Raw genomic sequence first — 21,855 nt, 5'->3', positions numbered from 1 at the left:
CAACACTGGACCACTAGGGGTAATACAACACTGGTGGACCACTAGGGGGGGTAATACAACATCTATACAACACTGGTGGACCACTAGGGGACCACTAATACAACATCTATACACTGGTGGACCACTAGGGGTAATACAACACTGGTGGACCACTAGGGGTAACATACAACACTGGTGGACCACTAGGGGTAAACATCTACAACACTGGTGGACCACTAGGGGTAATACAACACAAACACTGGTGGACCACTAGGGGTAATACAACATCTATACAATACACTGGTGGACCACTAGGGGTAATACAACACTGGTGGACCACTAGGGGTAATACAACACTGGTGGACCACTAGGGGTATCTATACAACACTGGTGGACCACTAGGGGTAATACAACACTGGTGGACCACTGGGGTAATACTAGGGGTAATACAACACTGGTGGACCACTAGGGGTAATACAACACTGGTGGACCACTAGGGGTAATACAACATCTATACAACACTGGTGGACCACTAGGGGTAATACAACATCTACTGGTGGACCACTAGGGGTAATACAACGCTGGTGGACCACTAGGGGTAATACAATGCTGGTGGACCACTAGGGGTAATACAACGCTGGTGGACCACTAGGGGTAATACAACATCTATACAACACTGGTGGACCACTAGGGGTAATACAACATCTATACAACACTGGTGGACCACTAGGGGTAATACAACACTGGTGGACCACTAGGGGTAATACAACACTGGTGGACCACTAGGGGTAATACAACATCTATACAACACTGGTGGACCACTAGGGGTAATACAACACTGGTGGACCACTAGGGGTAATACAACATCTATACAACACTGGTGGACCACTAGGGGTAATACAACACTGGTGGACCACTAGGGGTAATACAACACTGGTGGACCACTAGGGGTAATACAACACTGGTGGACCACTAGGGGTAATACAACATCTATACAACACTGGTGGACCACTAGGGGTAATACAACACTGGTGGACCACTAGGGGTAATACAACACTGGTGGACCACTAGGGGTAATACAACACTGGTGGACCACTAGGGGTAATACAACACTGGTGGAGCACTAGGGGTAATACAACATCTATACAACACTGGTGGACCACTAGGGGTAATACAACACTATACAACACTGGTGGACCACTAGGGGTAATACAACATCTATACAACACTGGTGGACCACTAGGGGTAATACAACACTGGCTTCCAGTTGAAGGACCACTACAAGACCATGGTGGACCACTACATCTATACAACACTGGTGGACCACTACAACACTGGTGGACCATAGGTACATACAACACTGGTGGACCACTAGGGGTAATACAACACTGGTGGACCACTAGGGGTAATACAACACTGGTGGACCACTAGTCAAAACATCTGCTCACTGGTGGACCACTAAATACACTGGTGGACCACTAGGGGTAATACAACATCTATACAACACTGGTGGACCACTAGGGGTAATACAACACTGGTGGACCACTAGGGGTAATACACATTGTACTGGTGGACCACTAGATGTAATACAACACTGGTGGACCACTAGGGGTAAATCTATAAACACTGGTGGACCACTAGGGGTAATACAACATGTATACAACACTGGTGGACCACTAGGGGTAATACAACACTGGTGGACCACTAGGGGTAATACAACACTGGTGGACCACTAGGGGTAATACAACATCTATACAACACTGGTGGACCACTAGGGGTAATACAACATCTATACAACACTGGTGGACCACTAGGGGTAATACAACACTGGTGGACCACTAGGGGTAATACAACATCTATACAACACTGGTGGACCACTAGGGGTAATACAACACTGGTGGACCACTAGGGGTAATACAACATCTATACAACACTGGTGGACCACTAGGGGTAATACAACATCTATACAACACTGGTGGACCACTAGGGGTAATACAACACTGGTGGACCACTAGGGGTAATATAAACACTGGTGGACCACTGGCTGGACCACTGGTGGACCACTAGGGGTAATACAACACTGGTGGACCATCTATACAACACTGGTGGACCACTAGGGGTAATACAACACTGGTGGACCACTAGGGGTAATACAACACTGGTGGACCACTAGGGGTAATACAACATCTATACAACACTGGTGGACCACTAGGGGTAATACAACATGGTGGACCACTATACAACCACTAGGGGTAATACAACATGGTGGACCACTAGGGGTAATACAACACTGGTGGACCACTAGGGGTAATAATACAACATGGTGGACCACTATAATACAACACTGGGTGGACCACTAGGGGTAATACAACATCTATACAACACTGGTGGACCACTAGGGGTAATACAACATGGTGGACTATACAACACTGGTGGACCACTAGGGGTAATACAACACTGGTGGACCACTAGGGGTAATACAACATCTATACAACACTGGTGGACCACTAGGGGTAATACAACACTATACAACACTGGTGGACCACTAGGGGTAATACAACATCTATACAACACTGGTGGACCACTAGGGGTAATACAACACTGGTGGACCACTAGGGGTAATACAACACTGGTGGACCACTAGGGGTAATACAACATCACTATACAACACTGGTGGACCACTAGGGGTAATACAACACTGGTGGACCACTAGGGGTAATACAACATCTATACAACACTGGTGGACCACTAGGGGTAATACAACCACTAGGGGTAATACAACACTGGTGGACCACTAGGGGTAATACAACACTGGTGGACCACTAGGGGTAATACAACACTGGTGGACCACTGGGGTAATACAACATCTATACAACACTGGTGGACCACTAGGGGTAATACAACATCCACTATACAACACTGGTGGACCACTAGGGGTATACAACACTGGTGGACCACTAGGGGTAATACAACACTGGTGGACCACTAGGGGTAATACAACATCTATACAACACTGGTGGACCACTAGGGGTAATACAACATCTATACAACACTGGTGGACCACTAGGGGTAATACAACACTGGTGGACCACTAGGGGTAATACAACACTGGTGGACCACTAGGGGTAATACAACACTGGTGGACCACTAGGGGTACAACATCTATACAACACTGGTGGACCACTAGGGGTAAACATACAACACTGGTGGACCACTAGGGGTAATACAACATCTATACAACACTGGTGGACCACTAGGGGTAATACAACACTGGTGGACCACTAGGGGTAATACAACACTGGTGGACCACTAACATCTATACAACACTGGTGGACCACTAGGGGTAATACAACACTGGTGGACCACTAGGGGTAATACAACATCTATACAACACTGGTGGACCACTAGGGGTAATACAACATAATACAACACTGGTGGACCACTAGGGGTAACAACATCTATACAACACTGGGGGACCACTAGGGGTAATACAACACTGGTGGACCACTAGGGGTAATACAACACTGGTGGACCACTAGGGGTAATACAACATCTATACAACACTGGTGGACCACTAGGGGTAATACAACATCTATACAACACTGGTGGACCACTAGGGGTAATACAACATCTATACAACACTGGTGGACCACTAGGGGTACTACAACATCTATACAACACTGGTGGACCACTAGGGGTAATACAACATCTATACAACACTGGTGGACCACTAGGGGTAATACAACACTGGTGGACCACTAGGGGTAATACAACACTGGTGGAGCACTAGGGGTAATACAACATCTATACAACACTGGTGGACCACTAGGGGTAATACAACATCTATACAACACTGGTGGACCACTAGGGGTAATACAACATCTATACAACACTGGTGGACCACTAGGGGTAATACAACATCTATACAACACTGGTGGACCACTAGGGGTAATACAACACTGGTGGACCACTAGGGGTAATACAACACTGGTGGACCACTAGGGGTAATACAACATCTATACAACACTGGTGGACCACTAGGGGTAATACAACATCTATACAACACTGGTGGACCACTAGGGGTAACAACATCTATACAACACTGGTGGACCACTAGGGGTAATACAACATCTATACAACACTGGTGGACCACTAGGGGTAATACAACACTGGTGGACCACTAGGGGTAACAACATCTATACAACACTGGTGGACCACTAGGGGTAATACAACACTGGTGGACCACTAGGGGTACAACACTGGTGGACCACTAGGGGTAATACAACATCTATACAACACTGGTGGACCACTAGGGGTAATACAACACTGGTGGACCACTAGGGGTAATACAACATCTATACAACACTGGTGGACCACTAGGGGTAATACAATACAACACTGGTGGACCACTAGGGGTAATACAACACTGGTGGACTATACAACACTGGTGGACCACTAGGGGTAATACAACATCTATACAACACTGGTGGACCACTAGGGGTAATACAACGCTGGTGGACCACTAGGGGTAATACAACAACTATACAACACTGGTGGACCACTAGGGGTAATACAACACTGGTGGACCACTAGGGGTAATACAACATCTATACAACACTGGTGGACCACTAGGGGTAATACAACACTGGTGGACCACTAGGGGTAATACAACACTGGTGGACCACTAGGGGTAATACAACACTGGGGGACCACTAGGGATAATACAACATCTATACAACACTGGTGGACCACTAGGGGTAATACAACACTATGGACCACTGGTGGACCACTACAACACTGGTGGACCACTAGGGGTAATACAACACTGGTGGACCACTAGGGGTAATACAACATCTATACAACACTGGTGGACCACTAGGGGTAATACAACATCTATACAACACTGGTGGACCACTAGGGGTAATACAACACTGGTGGACCACTAGGGGTAATACAACACTGGTGGACCACTAGGGATAATACAACACTGGTGGACCACTAGGGGTAATACAACATCTGGTGGACCACTAGGGGTAATACAACATCTATACAACACTGGTGGACCACTAGGGGTAATACAACACTGGTGGACCACTAGGGGGACCACTAGGGTAATACAACATCTATACAACACTGGTGGACCACTAGGGGTAATACAACATCCACTATAATACAACACTGGTGGACCACTAGGGGTAATACAACATCTATACAACACTGGTGGACCACTAGGGGTAATACAACACTGGTGGACCACTAGGGGTAATACAACGCTGGTGGACCACTAGGGGTAATACAACGCTGGTGGACCACTAGGGGTAATACAACACTGGTGGACCACTAGGGGTAATACAACATCTATACAACACTGGGGGACCACTAGGGGTAATACAACACTGGTGGACCACTAGGGGTAATACCACGCTGGTGGACCACTAGGGGTAATACAACATCTATACAACACTGGTGGACCACTAGGGGTAATACAACGCTGGTGGACCACTAGGGGTACTACAACATCTATACAACACTGGTGAACCACTAGGGGTAATACAACACTGGTGGACCACTAGGGGTAATACAACACTGGTGGACCACTAGGGGTAATACAACACTGGGGGACCACTAGGGATAATACAACATCTATACAACACTGGTGGACCACTAGGGGTAATACAACACTGGTGGACCACTAGGGGTAATACAACACTGGTGGACCACTAGGGGTAATACAACACTGGTGGACCACTAGGGGTAATACAACACTGGTGGACCACTAGGGGTAATACAACATCTATACAACACTGGTGGACCACTAGGGGTAATACAACATCTATACAACACTGGTGGACCACTAGGGGTAATACAACACTGGGGGACCACTAGGGATAATACAACATCTATACAACACTGGTGGACCACTAGGGGTAATACAACACTGGTGGACCACTAGGGGTAATACAACACTGGTGGACCACTAGGGGTAATACAACACTGGTGGACCACTAGGGGTAATACAACACTGGTGGACCACTAGGGGTAATACAACATCTATACAACACTGGTGGACCACTAGGGGTAATACAACATCTATACAACACTGGTGGACCACTAGGGGTAATACAACACTGGTGGACCACTAGGGGTAATACAACGCTGGTGGACCACTAGGGGTAATACAACGCTGGTGGACCACTAGGGGTAATACAACACTGGTGGACCACTAGGGGTAATACAACATCTATACAACACTGGTGGACCACTAGGGGTAATACAACACTGGTGGACCACTAGGGGTAATACAACGCTGGTGGACCACTAGGGGTAATACAATGCTGGTGGACCACTAGGGGTAATACAACGCTGGTGGACCACTAGGGGTAATACAACATCTATACAACACTGGGGGACCACTAGGGGTAATACAACACTGGTGGACCACTAGGGGTAATACCACGCTGGTGGACCACTAGGGGTAATACAACGCTGGTGGACCACTAGGGATAATACAACACTGGTGGACCACTAGGGGTAATACAACATCTATACAACACTGGTGGACCACTAGGGGTAATACAACATCTATACAACACTGGTGGACCACTAGGGGTAATACAACATCTATACAACACTGGTGGACCACTAGGGGTAATACAACATCTATACAACACTGGTGGACCACTAGGGGTAATACAACGCGGGTGGACCACTAGGGGTAATACAACATATATACAACACTGGTGGACCACTAGGGGTAATACAACACTGGTGGACCACTAGGGGTAATACAACATCTATACAACACTGGGGGACCACTAGGGGTAATACAACGCTGGTGGACCACTAGGGGTAATACAACGCTGGTGGACCACTAGGGGTAATAAAACGCTGGTGGACCACTAGGGGTAATACAACATCTATACAACACTGGTGGACCACTAGGGGTAATACAACATCTATACAACACTGGTGGACCACTAGGGGTAATACAACGCGGGTGGACCACTAGGGGTAATACAACATCTATACAACACTGGTGGACCACTAGGGGTAATACAACGCTGGTGGACCACTAGGGGTAATACAACGCTGGTGGACCACTAGGGGTAATACAACATCTATACAACACTGGTGGACCACTAGGGGTAATACAACACTGGTGGACCACTAGGGGTAATACAACACTGGTGGACCACTAGGGGTAATACAACACTGGTGGACCACTAGGGGTAATACAACATCTATACAACACTGGTGGACCACTAGGGGTAATACAACGCTGGTGGACCACAAGGGGTAATACAACATCTATACAACACTGGTGGACCACTAGGGGTAATACAACACTGGTGGACCGTTAGGGGTAATACAACATCTATACAACACTGGTGGACCACTAGGGGTAATACAACGCTGGTGGACCACTAGGGGTAATACAACATCTATACAACACTGGGGAACCACTAGGGGTAATACAACGCTGGTGGACCACTAGGGGTAATACAACATCTATACAACACTGGGGAACCACTAGGGGTAATACAACGCTGGTGGACCACTAGGGGTAATAAAACGCTGGTGGACCACTAGGGGTAATACAACATCTATACAACACTGGGGAACCACTAGGGGTAATACAACATCTATACAACACTGGTGGACCACTAGGGGTAATACAACATCTATACAACACTGGTGGACCACTAGGGGTACTACAACATCTATACAACACTGGTGGACCACTAGGGGTAATACAACATCTATACAACACTAGTGGACCACTAGGGGTAATACAACACTGGTGGACCACTAGGGATAATACAACGCTGGTGGACCACTAGGGGTAATACAACATGTATACAACACTGGGGGACCACTAGGGGTAAAACAACATCTATACAACACTGGGGGACCACTAGGGGTAATACAACGCGGGTGGACCACTAGGGGTAATACAACATCTATACAACACTGGTGGACCACTAGGGGTAATACAACACTGGTGGACCACTAGGGGTAATACAACACTGGTGGACCACTAGGGGTAATACAACATCTATACAACACTGGTGAACCACTAGGGGTAATACAACATCTATACAACACTGGTGGACCACTAGGGGTACTACAACATCTATACAACACTGGTGGACCACTAGGGGTAATACAACATCTATACAACACTGGGGAACCACTAGGGGTAATACAACACTGGTGGACCACTAGGGGTACTACAACATCTATACAACACTGGTGGACCACTAGGGGTAATACAACATCTATACAACACTGGTGAACCACTAGGGGTAATACAACATCTATACAACACTGGTGGACCACTAGGGGTACTACAACATCTATACAACGCTGGTGGACCACTAGGGGTAATACAACACTGGTGGACCACTAGGGGTAATACAACATCTATACAACACTGGTGGAACACTAGGGGTAATACAACACTGGTGGACCACTAGGGGTAATACAACATCTATACAACACTGGTGGACCACTAGGGGTAATACAACATCTATACAACACTGGTGGAACACTAGGGGTAATACAACATCTATACAACACTGGGGAACCACTAGGGGTAATACAACACTGGTGGACCACTAGGGGTACTACAACATCTATACAACACTGGTGGACCACTAGGGGTAATACAACATCTATACAACACTGGGGAACCACTAGGGGTAATACAACACTGGTGGACCACTAGGGGTACTACAACATCTATACAACACTGGTGGACCACTAGCGGTACTACAACATCTATACAACACTGAGGAACCACTAGGGGTAATACAACATCTATACAACACTGGTGGACCACTAGGGGTAATACAACATCTATACAACGCTGGTGGACCACTAGGGGTAATACAACACTGGTGGACCACTAGGGGTAATACAACATATATACAACACTGGGGGACCACTAGGGGTACTACAACATCTATTCAACACTGGTGGACCACTAGGGGTAATACAACACTGGTGAACCACTAGGGGTAATACAACATCTATACAACACTGGTGGACCACTAGGGGTAATACAACATCTATACAACGCTGGTGGACCACTAGGGGTAATACAACATCTATACAACACTGGTGGACCACTAGGGGTAATACAACATCTATACAACACTGGTGGACCACTAGGGGTACTACAACACTGGTGGACCACTAGGGGTAATACAACATCTATACAACACTGGTGGACCACTAGGGGTACTACAACATCTATACAACACTGGGGAACCACTAGGGGTAATACAACATCTATACAACACTGGTGGACCACTAGGGGTAATACAACATCTATACAACACTGGTGGACCACTAGGGGTACTACAACATCTATACAACACTGGTGGACCACTAGGGGTAATACAACATCTATACAACACTAGTGGACCACTAGGGGTAATACAACACTGGTGGACCACTAGGGATAATACAACGCTGGTGGACCACTAGGGGTAATACAACATGTATACAACACTGGGGGACCACTAGGGGTAATACAACATCTATACAACACTGGGGGACCACTAGGGGTAATACAACGCGGGTGGACCACTAGGGGTAATACAACATCTATACAACACTGGTGGACCACTAGGGGTAATACAACACTGGTGGACCACTAGGGGTAATACAACATATATACAACGCGGGTGGACCACTAGGGGTAATACAACATCTATACAACACTGGTGGACCACTAGGGGTAATACAACACTGGGGAACCACTAGGGGTAATACAACATCTATACAACACTGGTGGACCACTAGGGGTAATACAACATCTATACAACACTGGTGAACCACTAGGGGTAATACAACACTGGTGGACCACTAGGGGTAATACAACACTGGGGAACCACTAGGGGTAATACAACATATATACAACACTGGGGGACCACTAGGGGTACTACAACATCTATTCAACACTGGTGGACCACTAGGGGTAATACAACACTGGGGAACCACTAGGGGTAATACAACATCTATACAACACTGGTGGACCACTAGGGGTAATACAACATCTATACAACACTGGTGGACCACTAGGGGTAATACAACATCTATACAACACTGGGGAACCACTAGGGGTACTACAACATCTATACAACACTGGTGGACCACTAGGGGTATTACAACACTGGGGAACCACTAGGGGTAATACAACATATATACAACACTGGGGGACCACTAGGGGTACTACAACATCTATTCAACACTGGTGGACCACTAGGGGTAATACAACACTGGTGAACCACTAGGGGTAATACAACATCTATACAACACTGGTGGACCACTAGGGGTAATACAACATCTATACAACGCTGGTGGACCACTAGGGGTAATACAACATCTATTCAACACTGGTGGACCACTAGGGGTAATACAACATCTATACAACGCTGGTGGACCACTAGGGGTAATACAACATCTATTCAACACTGGTGAACCACTAGGGGTAATACAACATCTATACAACACTGGTGAACCACTAGGGGTAATACAACATCTATTCAACACTGGTGGACCACTAGGGGTAATACAACACTGGTGGACCACTAGGGGTAATACAACACTGGTGAACCACTAGGGGTAATACAACATCTATACAACACTGGTGGACCACTAGGGGTAATACAACATCTATACAACACTGGTGGACCACTAGGGGTAATACAACATCTATACAACACTGGGGAACCACTAGGGGTAATACAACACTGGTGGACCACTAGGGGTAATACAACATCTATACAACACTGGGGAACCACTAGGGGTAATACAACATCTATACAACACTGGTGGACCACTAGGGGTAATACAACATCTATACAACACTGGTGGACCACTAGGGGTAATACAACACTGGGGAACCACTAGGGGTAATACAACATCTATACAACACTGGTGAACCACTAGGGGTAATACAACATCTATACAACACTGGTGAACCACTAGGGGTAATACAACACTGGTGGACCACTAGGGGTAATACAACACTGGTGGACCACTAGGGGTAATACAACATCTATACAACACTGGTGGAACACTAGGGGTAATACAACACTGGTGGACCACTAGGGGTAATACAACATCTATACAACACTGGTGGACCACTAGGGGTAATACAACATCTATACAACACTGGTGGACCACTAGGGGTAATACAACATCTATACAACACTGGTGGACCACTAGGGGTAATACAACATCTATACAACACTGGGGAACCACTAGGGGTACTACAACATCTATACAACACTGGTGGACCACTAGGGGTATTACAACACTGGGGAACCACTAGGGGTAATACAACATATATACAACACTGGGGGACCACTAGGGGTACTACAACATCTATTCAACACTGGTGGACCACTAGGGGTAATACAACACTGGTGAACCACTAGGGGTAATACAACATCTATACAACACTGGTGGACCACTAGGGGTAATACAACATCTATACAACGCTGGTGGACCACTAGGGGTAATACAACATCTATTCAACACTGGTGGACCACTAGGGGTAATACAACATCTATACAACGCTGGTGGACCACTAGGGGTAATACAACATCTATTCAACACTGGTGAACCACTAGGGGTAATACAACATCTATACAACACTGGTGAACCACTAGGGGTAATACAACATCTATACAACACTGGTGGACCACTAGGGGTAATACAACACTGGTGGACCACTAGGGGTAATACAACACTGGTGAACCACTAGGGGTAATACAACATCTATACAACACTGGTGGACCACTAGGGGTAATACAACATCTATACAACACTGGTGGACCACTAGGGGTAATACAACATCTATACAACACTGGGGAACCACTAGGGGTAATACAACATCTATACAACACTGGTGGACCACTAGGGGTAATACAACATCTATACAACACTGGTGGACCACTAGGGGTACTACAACATCTATACAACACTGGTGGACCACTAGGGGTAATACAACATCTATACAATGTTAGAGCCCTGAGTACCAGGCCATTAGGACCTGATGGAGGAGCAATAGGGCACCGAGTAGCAGGCCATTAGGACCTGATGGTGGGACAATAGAGCCCTGGGTATGAGACCATTAGGACCTGATGGAGGGACAATAGAGCCCTGAGTACCAGGCCGTTAGTACCTGATGGAGGAGCAATAGAGCCCTGAGTACCAGGCAGTTAGGACTTGACAGAGGGATAATAGAGCCCTGAGTACCAGGCCATTAGGACCTGATGGTGGGACATTAGAGCCCTGAGTACCAGGCCATTAGGACCTGATGGTGGGACATTAGAGCCCTGAGTACCAGGCTGTTAGGACCTGATGGAGGGACAATAGAGCCCTGGGTATGAGACCATTAGGACCTGATGGAGGGACAATAGAGCCCTGAGTACCAGGCCGTTAGTACCTGATGGAGGAGCAATAGAGCAATGAGTACCAGGCCGTTAGTACCTGATGGAGGAGCAATAGAGCCCTGAGTACCAGGCCGTTAGTACCTGATGGAGGAGCAATAGAGCCCTGAGTACCAGGCCGTTAGTACCTGATGGAGGAGCAATAGAGCCCTGCGTACCAGGCAGTTAGGACTTGACAGAGGGATAATAGAGCCCTGAGTACCAGGCCATTTGGAACTGATGGTGGGACATTAGAGCCCTGAGTACCAGGCCATTAGGACCTGATGGAGGAGCAATAGAGCCCTGAGTACCAGGCCGTTAGTACCTGAGGGTCGTTAGTGAGTTGGGTCGGCTACTACTAAGGCATGTACAAAGTGCATAAGAAGATATTACCGTGACTCAACAGTCATGTAGAATATTACTGCAGTCATGAATCATGACTGCCGGTGTGGCGTTGTCTGAACATACCTGGCATCTTCAGGAGTCTCTGCGTAGATGTGGTAGGTTCTCTCTTCAGTCACAATGTTCAGAGAATTCTCCTTGGCATGGTTATCTACTATGTCCCTGTAGACAGCAGGATAGGACACCACAGGTTAGAGACGGAGTAGGAATTGGAGAATTTTGGTTAGCTGCAGTAGGCCAACATTGCATTCATCGTAAATCACACCAGGGGCTCTGTCCAAAATGGAACACTAGTGCACTATTTTTGACAAGGGCCTATAACATCAAAAGTAGTGCACTACATAGGGAATAGGGTGTAGGAGAACTATGGGCCCTGGTTAAAAGTAGTGCACTACACAGGGGAATAGGGTGCCATTTGGGACACCGGCCAGGCTCTTACTTGGCGGAGCGGATGTCGATGGTCCCCCTCAGTTTCTCCTCGCTGTCGCTCTCAAAGTACATGAGTTTATCGTCTCTCAGTACGAACCAGCGCAGCTTCCAGTTCCGTCTGGACAGAGTGGACATGCCACCTCCCTTCTTATACAGCCAGCCACTCTTCAGACTGTCCTGCTTAGCCCTGAACCACATGAAGGTTTCAGTCCTTCAACACACACCACCTCCGTCGCCACGGGATCATCAGTCCACCTGGGAGAGAGAGAGATTGTCACATTATCTTTCTTCTTCCACCAGCTTGGTTATATGTTCACTTTGGCAACACAAGTTTGGAAGTTAAATTTCCATGCCAATAAAGTGCATTGAATTGAACTGAATTGAGCGAGAGGGGGGGGGAGAGGAATAGAGAAAGAGGGAAGAGAAAGGAGAGAGAGGAATAGAGAGAGAGGAGAGAGAGGAATAGAGAGAAAGGGGAGAGAGAGAGAGAGAGAATGGAGAGAGGAGAGTGGAATAGAGAAATAGGGAGAGAGACGAAAGAGGAGAGAGAGAGGGGGAGGAGAGAGAGAAGGGAGAGAGAGGAATAGGGATATAAGGAGAGAGGGGAGAGAGAGAGAAATAGAGAAATAGGGAGAGAGAGGAGAGAGGAGAGGAGAGGAAGAGAGGGGGAGAGAGAGAAGGGAGTTAGAAGGGAGATAAAGAGGAGAGAGAGGGGAGAGAAAGATAGAGGGGGAGAAGAGAGGAATAGAGAAATAGGGAAGAGAGAGCGGGGGAGAGAGGGGGATAGAGAAATAGGGGAGAGAGAGGAGAGAGAGGGGAGAAGGAATAGAGAAAGAGGGGAGAGAGAGAACATAGAGAGAGAGGGAGAGAGAGAGAGGGGGGGGAGAGAAATAGAGAAAGAGAGGGAAAGAGTGAGAGAGGTCCACTCCCCAACCAAGAATATGTGTACTAGACTACTGGAGCTCTACAACATAACAGAAGCCTGCTAGACTACTGGAGCTCTACAACATAACAGAAGCCTGCTAGACTACTGGAGCTCTACAACATAACAGAAGCCTGCTAGACTACTGGAGCTCTACAACATAACAGAAGCCTGCTAGACTACTGGAGCTCTACAACATAACAGAAGCCTGCTGCACTTGTCCACTACAACATAACAGAAGCCTGAGAGACTACTGGAGCTCTACAACATAACAGAAGCCTGCTAGACTACTGGAGCTCTACAACATAACAGAAGCCTGTTAGACTACTGGAGCTCTACAACATAACAGAAGCCTGCTAGACTACTGGAGCTCTACAACATAACAGAAGCCTGCTAGACTACTGGATCTCTACAACATAACAGAAGCCTGCTAGACTACTGGAGCTCTACAACATAACAGAAGCCTGCTAGACTACTGGATCTCTACAACATAACAGAAGCCTGCTAGACTACTGGAGCTCTACAACATAACAGAAGCCTGCTAGACTACTGGAGCTCTACAACATAACAGAAGCCTGCTGCACTTGTCCACTACAACATAACAGAAGCCTGCTAGACTACTAGAGCTCTACAACATAACAGAAGCCTGCTAGACTACTGGAGCTCTACAACATAACAGAAGCCTGCTAGACTACTAGAGCACTACAACATAACAGAAGCCTGCTAGACTACTGGAGCTCTACAACATAACAGAAGCCTGCTAGACTACTGGAGCTCTACAACATAACAGAAGCCTGCTAGACTACTAGAGCTCTACAACATAACAGAAGCCTGCTAGACTACTGGAGCTCTACAACATAACAGAAGCCTGCTAGACTACTGGAGCTCTACAACATAACAGAAGCCTGCTAGACTACTGGAGCTCTACAACATAACAGAAGCCTGCTAGACTACTGGAGCTCTACAACATAACAGAAGCCTGCTAGACTACTGGAGCTCTACAACATAACAGAAGCCTGCTAGACTACTGGAGCTCTACAACATAACAGAAGCCTGCTAGACTACTGGAGCTCTACAACATAACAGAAGCCTGCTAGACTACTGGAGCTCTACAACATAACAGAAGCCTGCTAGACTACTGGAGCACTACAACATAACAGGTGCCTGAAACATCTACATACCTGTCAACCAGTGGTTTATCAAAGCATCTGTCCCAAATAGCACTCCCCAATGGGCCCTGGTCAAAAGTAGATGCACTGCTAAAGGGAATAGGGTGCTATTGGTGAATGTACAGACCCTTCATGTAGAGGTAGCTGTGAAAGTATGGAGGCCCAGAGCCGTTCAGTATATTGACCCTTCCATTGGAGACCTCCTCGTCTGTGTCCACATAACCATCGGTGCTTGTGTCACTGCTAGACTAAACTGAACATCACATACATAACATATTATTACACAGCTAGACTACTGGAGCTCTACAACATAGATCTGGGACCAGGCTGGGATAGTATGGTTCTGTTATAGATCATGGGACCAGGCTAGGATAGTATGGTTCTGTTATAGATCTGGGACCAGGCTAGGATAGTATGGTTCTGTTATAGATCTGGGACCAGGCTAGGATAGTATGGTTCTGTTATAGATCTGGGACCAGGCTAAGATATTATGGTTCTGTTATTGATCTGGGACCAGGCTGGGATAGTATGGTTCTGTTAGTGATGTAGGTCTGGGACCAGGCAAGGATAGTATGGTTTTGTTGTAGGTCTGGGACCAGGCTAGGATAGTATGGTTCTGTTATAGATCTGGGACCAGGCTCGGATAGTATGGTTCTGTTATAGATCTGGGACCAGGCTAGGATAGTATGGTTCTGTTATAGATCTGGGACCAGGCTAGGATAGTATGGTTCTGTTAGTGATGTAGGTCTGGGACCAGGCTAGGATAGTATGGTTCTGTTAGTGATGTAGGTCTGGGACCAGGCTAGATAGTATGGTTCTGTTAGTGATGTAGGTCTGGGACCAGGCTAACAGATAGCATGGTTCTGTTATAGATCTGGGACCAGGCTAGGATAGTATGGTTCTGTTAGTGATGTAGGTCTGGGACCAGGCAAGGATAGTATGGTTTTGTTGTAGGTCTGGGACCAGGCTAGGATAGTATGGTTCTGTTGTAGGGCTGGGACCAGGCTAGAGAGTATGGTTCTGTTGTTGGTCTGGGACCAGGCTAAGATAGTATGGTTCTGTTTTAGATCTGGGACCAGGCTAGGATAACAGGTTCTGTTATGGATCTGGGACCAGGCTAGGATAGTATGGTTCTATTAGTGATGTAGGTCTGGGACCAGGCTAGGATAGTATGGTTCTGTTATAGATCTGGGACCAGGCTAGGATAGTATGGTTCTGTTAGTGGTGTAGATCTGGGACCAGGCTAGGATAGTATGGTTTTGTTGTAGGTCTGGGACCAGGCTAATAGGATGGTTCTGCTGTAGGTCTGGGACCAGGCTAGGATAGTATGGTTCTGTTGTAGGTCTGGGACCAGGCTAGGATAGTATGGTTCTGAAGGGCTGGGACCAGGCTAGGATAGGATGGTTCTACTGTAGGTCTGGGACCAGGCTAGGATAGTATGGTTCTGTTGTAGGTCTGGGACCAGGCTAGGATAGTATGGTTCTGTTATAGGTCTGGGACCAGGCTAGGATAGTATGGTTCTGTTATAGATCTGGGACCAGGCTAGGATAGTATGGTTCTGTTAGTGGTGTAGATCTGGGACCAGGCTAGGATAGTATGGTTCTGTTGTAGGTCTGGGACCAGGCTAGGATAGTATGGTTCTGTTATAGATCTGGGACCAGGCTAGGATAGTATGGTTCTGTTAGTGGTGTAGATCTGGGACCAGGCTAGGATAGTATGGTTCTGTTATAGATCTGGGACCAGGCTAGGATAGTATGGTTCTGTTAGTGGTGTAGATCTGGGACCAGGCTAGGATAGTATGGTTCTGTTATAGTTCTGGGGCCAGGCTAGGATAGTATGGTTCTGTTAGTGGTGTAGATCTGGGACCAGGCTAGGATAGTATGGTTCTGTTATAGTTCTGGGGCCAGGCTAGGATAGTATGGTTCTGTTTTAGATCTGGGACCAGGCTGGGATAGTATGGTTCTGTTATAGATCTGGGACCAGGCTAGGATAGAATGGTTCTGTTAGTACTGTTATAGATCTGGGACCAGGCTAGGATAGTATGGTTCTGTTGTAGGTCTAGGACCAGGCTAGGATAGTATGGTTCTGTTAGTAATGTTATAGATCTGGGACCCTTCAGGTAGTATGGTTCTGTTGTAGGTCTGGGACCAGGCCGGATAGTATGGTTGTATTGGAGGTCTGGGACCAGGCTAGGATAGTATGGTTCTGTTAGTACTGTTATAGATCTGGGACCAGGCTAGGATAGTATGGTTCTGTTGTAGGTCTAGGACCAGGCTAGGATAGTATGGTTCTGTTAGTAATGTTATAGATCTGGGACCAGGCTAGGATAGTATGGTTCTGTTGTAGGTCTGGGACCAGGCTAGGATAGTATGGTTGTATTGTAGGTCTGGGACCAGGCTAGGATAGTATGGTTATGTTGTAGGTCTGGGACCCGGCTCGGATAGCATGGTTCTGTTGTAGGGCTGGGACCAGGCTAGGATAGTATGGTTCTGTTGTAGGTCTGGGACCAGGCTAGGATAGTATGGTTCTGTTGTAGGTCTGGGACCAGGCTAGGATAGTATGGTTCTGTTGTAGGTCTGGGACCAGGCTAGGATAGTATGGTTCTGTTGTTGGTCTGGGACCAGGCTAAGATAGTATGGTTATGTTGTAGGTCTGGGACCAGGCTACAAAAGGTCTATTTGACTGAAAGGCCTTTCTACTATTTGAATCACGTATATACAGTGCCTTGCGAAAGTATTCGGCCCCCTTGAACTTTGCGACCTTTTGCCACATTTCAGGCTTCAAACATAAAGATATAAAACTGTATTTTTTTGTGAAGAATCAACAACAAGTGGGACACATCATGAAGTGGAACGGCATTTATTGTATATTTCAAACTTTTTAACCAAAAACTGAAAATTGGGCGTTCAAAATTATTCAGCCCCTTTACTTTCAGTGCAGCAAACTCTCTCCAGAAGTTCAGTGAGGATCTCTGAATGATCCAATGTTGACCTAAATGACTAATTATGATAAATACAATCCACCTGTGTGTAATCAAGTCTCCGTATAAATGCACCTGCACTGTGATAGTCTCAGAGGTCCGTTAAAAGCGCAGAGAGCATCATGAAGAACAAGGAACACACCAGGCAGGTCCGAGATACTGTTGTGAAGAAGTTTAAAGCCGGATTTGGATACAAAAAGATTTCCCAAGCTTTAAACATCCCAAGGAGCACTGTGCAAGCGATAATATTGACATGGAAGGAGTATCAGACCACTGCAAATCTAACAAGACCTGGCCGTCCCTCTAAACTTTCAGCTCATACAAGGAGAAGACTGATCAGAGATGCAGCCAAGAGGCCCATGATCACTCTGGATGAACTGCAGAGATCTACAGCTGAGGTGGGAGACTCTGTCCATAGGACAACAATCAGTCGTATATTGCACAAATCTGGCCTTTATGGAAGAGTGGCAAGAAGAAAGCCATTTCTTAAAGATATCCATAAAAGTGTTGTTTAATGTTTGCCACAAGCCACCTGGGAGACACACCAAACATGTGGAAGAAGGTGCTCTGGTCAGATAACCAAAATTGAACCAGGCAACAATGCAAAACGTTATGTTTGGCGTAAAAGCAACACAGCTCATCACCCTGAACACACCATACCCACTGTCAAACATGGTGGTGGCAGCATCATGGTTTGGGCCTGCTTTTCTTCAGCAGGGACAGGGAAGATGGTTAAAATTGATGGGAAGATGGATGGAGCCAAATACAGGACCATTCTGGAAGAAAACCTGATGGAGTCTGCAAAAGACCTGAGACTGGGACGGAGATTTGTCTTCCAACAAGACAATGATCCAAAACATAAAGCAAAATCTACAATGGAATGGTTCAAAAATAAACATATCCAGGTGTTAGAATGGCCAAGTCAAAGTCCAGACCTGAATCCAATCGAGAATCTGTGGAAAGAACTGAAAACTGCTGTTCACAAATGCTCTCCATCCAACCTCACTGAGCTCGAGCTGTTTTGCAAGGAGGAATGGGAAAAATTTCAGTCTCTCGATGTGCAAAACTGATAGAGACATACCCCAAGCGATTTACAGCTGTAATCGCAGCAAAAGGTGGAGCTACAAAGTATTAACTTAAGGGGGCTGAATAATTTTGCACGCCCAATTTTTCAGTTTTTGATTTGTTAAAAAAGTTTGAAATATCCAATAAATGTCTGTTCCACTTCATGATTGTGTCCCACTTGTTGTTGATTCTTCACCAAAAAATACAGTTTTATATCTTTATGTTTGAAGCCTGAAATGTGGCAAAAGGTTGCAAAGTTCAAGTTCAGCTACTTTCCAAAGGTACTGTATACACTCCTTCTGTGGCCTCCAACTGCTCTTAATCATGTATATATTTTTTGATCCATACTGGATATTTTTCTGCCACCCTGAGATTCAGGGTCAGTGGGCAGGTATTCTGCCGCTGTGTACTCTCTGTTTAAGGCCAAATGGCATTCTAGTTTGCTCTGTTTTTTTGATTCTGTCCAATGTGTGATTTGGTTGGGTAATTGTGTTGCTGTCCTGGGGCTCTCGCTACTCTCTCTCTCGTTCAGCTACCCAGTACTCTGTATACCATGGGCGTCTCTCTCTCTCTCTCTCTGTTCGCTCTCTCTCTCGCTACTCTGTATACTGGGCTCTCCTACTTTCTTCTCTCTCTATACAGTCCCCTGTATGTCATGGGCTCTCCAACCCTGTTCCTGCAGCTATCCAAGTGCTTAATTATTGAAAACAAATTCAATCTGTTGGGGAAGCTCAATAGTAACATGTTTTCACAATGAAACATATTTCATTAAACTGTTGACGGGGAGGAGATGGAAACGCATGGTACTGTATAGTTAAAGTTATTATGAAAATATATTTTTTTAAATCCCCTATTACTAGGCTATTCACTACAAATTTTAGGCTAACTGTAAACTGGCCTGCTCAATCAATGAACCAACAGCATCGCCTCGGGCTGTATGTTCTCTCCCAGACTCATGGGTAGAACGTTTGGTGCATAGCAGAAGGTAACCAGTCCACCCATGATGCATCATAATACAGTCTACACTCAAAGGCCAGTAATAGAATTTGTTTAATTTTGGAGTATAGGGTATAGCAGGGAAGGGCAACTTAGATGGGGGTGGGGGCCACCAATTTAGATGGGGTTGGGGGCCACCAACTTAGATGGGGTCACCAACTTAGATGGGGTCACCAACTTAGATGGGGTTGGGGGCCACCAACTTAGATGGGGTTGGGGGTCACCAACTTAGATGGGGTTGGGGGCCACCAACTTAGATGGGGGGTGGGGGCCACCAAAAAGCAGAACTCATCATGAGGGGTCGCAATGGCTCGTGGGTCTGCGTACCCACATCCATGATGAGTTAATTTCCTGGATTCTACACATCTCGCCACAGGGTGGAGACAAATGTTTGCAGTTTTGAATATGATAACTGATGATCAATGGGCCCCACCCCGTTCGGTAATTTGACAATGCTTACTACACGTTTAGATACAGTAGCTGACCGCTAGACTAACTTACCAACTAACTGACCTATTAATCTAACTGTCAACAGTAAGTTGGGTCCTCGACTGGGTACCTGGTCTGCAAAAGGTGGGGGGGGATGACCGCCAGTTGCCCATCCCGAGGCTAGACCAATTATATAACAAAGATGTCTTAAATCGGCCATGTGTCATATGTGGTTGGCTTTGTATTGTATAACAGCACAATTATCATCAGGTTTTCTTCAGGCTTGGCTCATAGATGGACCGATGCTCATGCATCAGCTCTAATATGCCTATGGGTGTTTTGAATGAATCAGCACCTTTAGAAAGGGCTGGCCAGTTTGTTGTTAGGCTTTGAAACAACATCCACAACAAACATGTTTTACACTGTTAAAACCTGCTGTTGAACATCTTTCCTCAAATTAATCATTACAGGGAGGTGAGTTAGAGTGGTTAAAGGGACAATATAGCCCTGAGTACCAGTCCATTAGGATCTGATGGAGGGACAATAGAGCCCTGAGTACCAGGCCATTAGGATCTGATGGAGGGACAATAGAGCCCTGAGTACCAGGCCATTAGGATCTAATGGAGGGACAGTAGAGCCCTGAGTAGTACAAGGCCATTAGGATCTGATGGAGGGACAATAGAGCCCTGAGTACCAGGCCATTAGGATCTGATGGAGGGACAATAGAGCCCTGAGTACCAGGCCATTAGGATCTAATGGAGTGACAATAGAGCCCTGAGTAGTACAAGGCCATTAGGATCTGATGGAGGGACAATAGAGCCCTGAGTACCAGGCCATTAGGATCTGATGGAGGGACAATAGAGCCCTGAGTACCAGGCCATTAGGATCTGATAGAGGGACAATAGAGCCCTGAGTAACATGCTGTTAGGACCTGATGGAGGGACAGTAGAGCCCTGAGTAACAGGCCGTTAGGACCTGATGGAGGGACAATAGAGCCCTGAGTACCAGGCCATTAGGACCTGATGGAGGGACAATAGA

At 46.5% G+C, this 21,855-nt stretch overlaps 1 protein-coding gene across 1 annotated transcript in view; it reads right to left on the bottom strand.

The window, feature by feature from the left end:
- The window catches only part of LOC135521387 (unconventional myosin-X-like), a 314,073-nt gene that overhangs the window by 57,368 nt on the left and 234,850 nt on the right, over nt 1–21,855 (bottom strand). The window contains 4 exon segments of the mRNA XM_064947288.1: nt 12,894–12,989; nt 13,267–13,463; nt 13,465–13,511; nt 15,475–15,595. Coding sequence (XP_064803360.1) covers nt 12,894–12,989; nt 13,267–13,463; nt 13,465–13,511; nt 15,475–15,595 — 461 coding nt within the window.

Source organism: Oncorhynchus masou, chromosome 29 (genome assembly GCF_036934945.1).
Source record: "Oncorhynchus masou masou isolate Uvic2021 chromosome 29, UVic_Omas_1.1, whole genome shotgun sequence".
Classification (NCBI taxonomy): Eukaryota; Metazoa; Chordata; class Actinopteri; order Salmoniformes; family Salmonidae; genus Oncorhynchus; species Oncorhynchus masou.
This window is presented reverse-complemented; position numbering and strand designations above follow the sequence as displayed.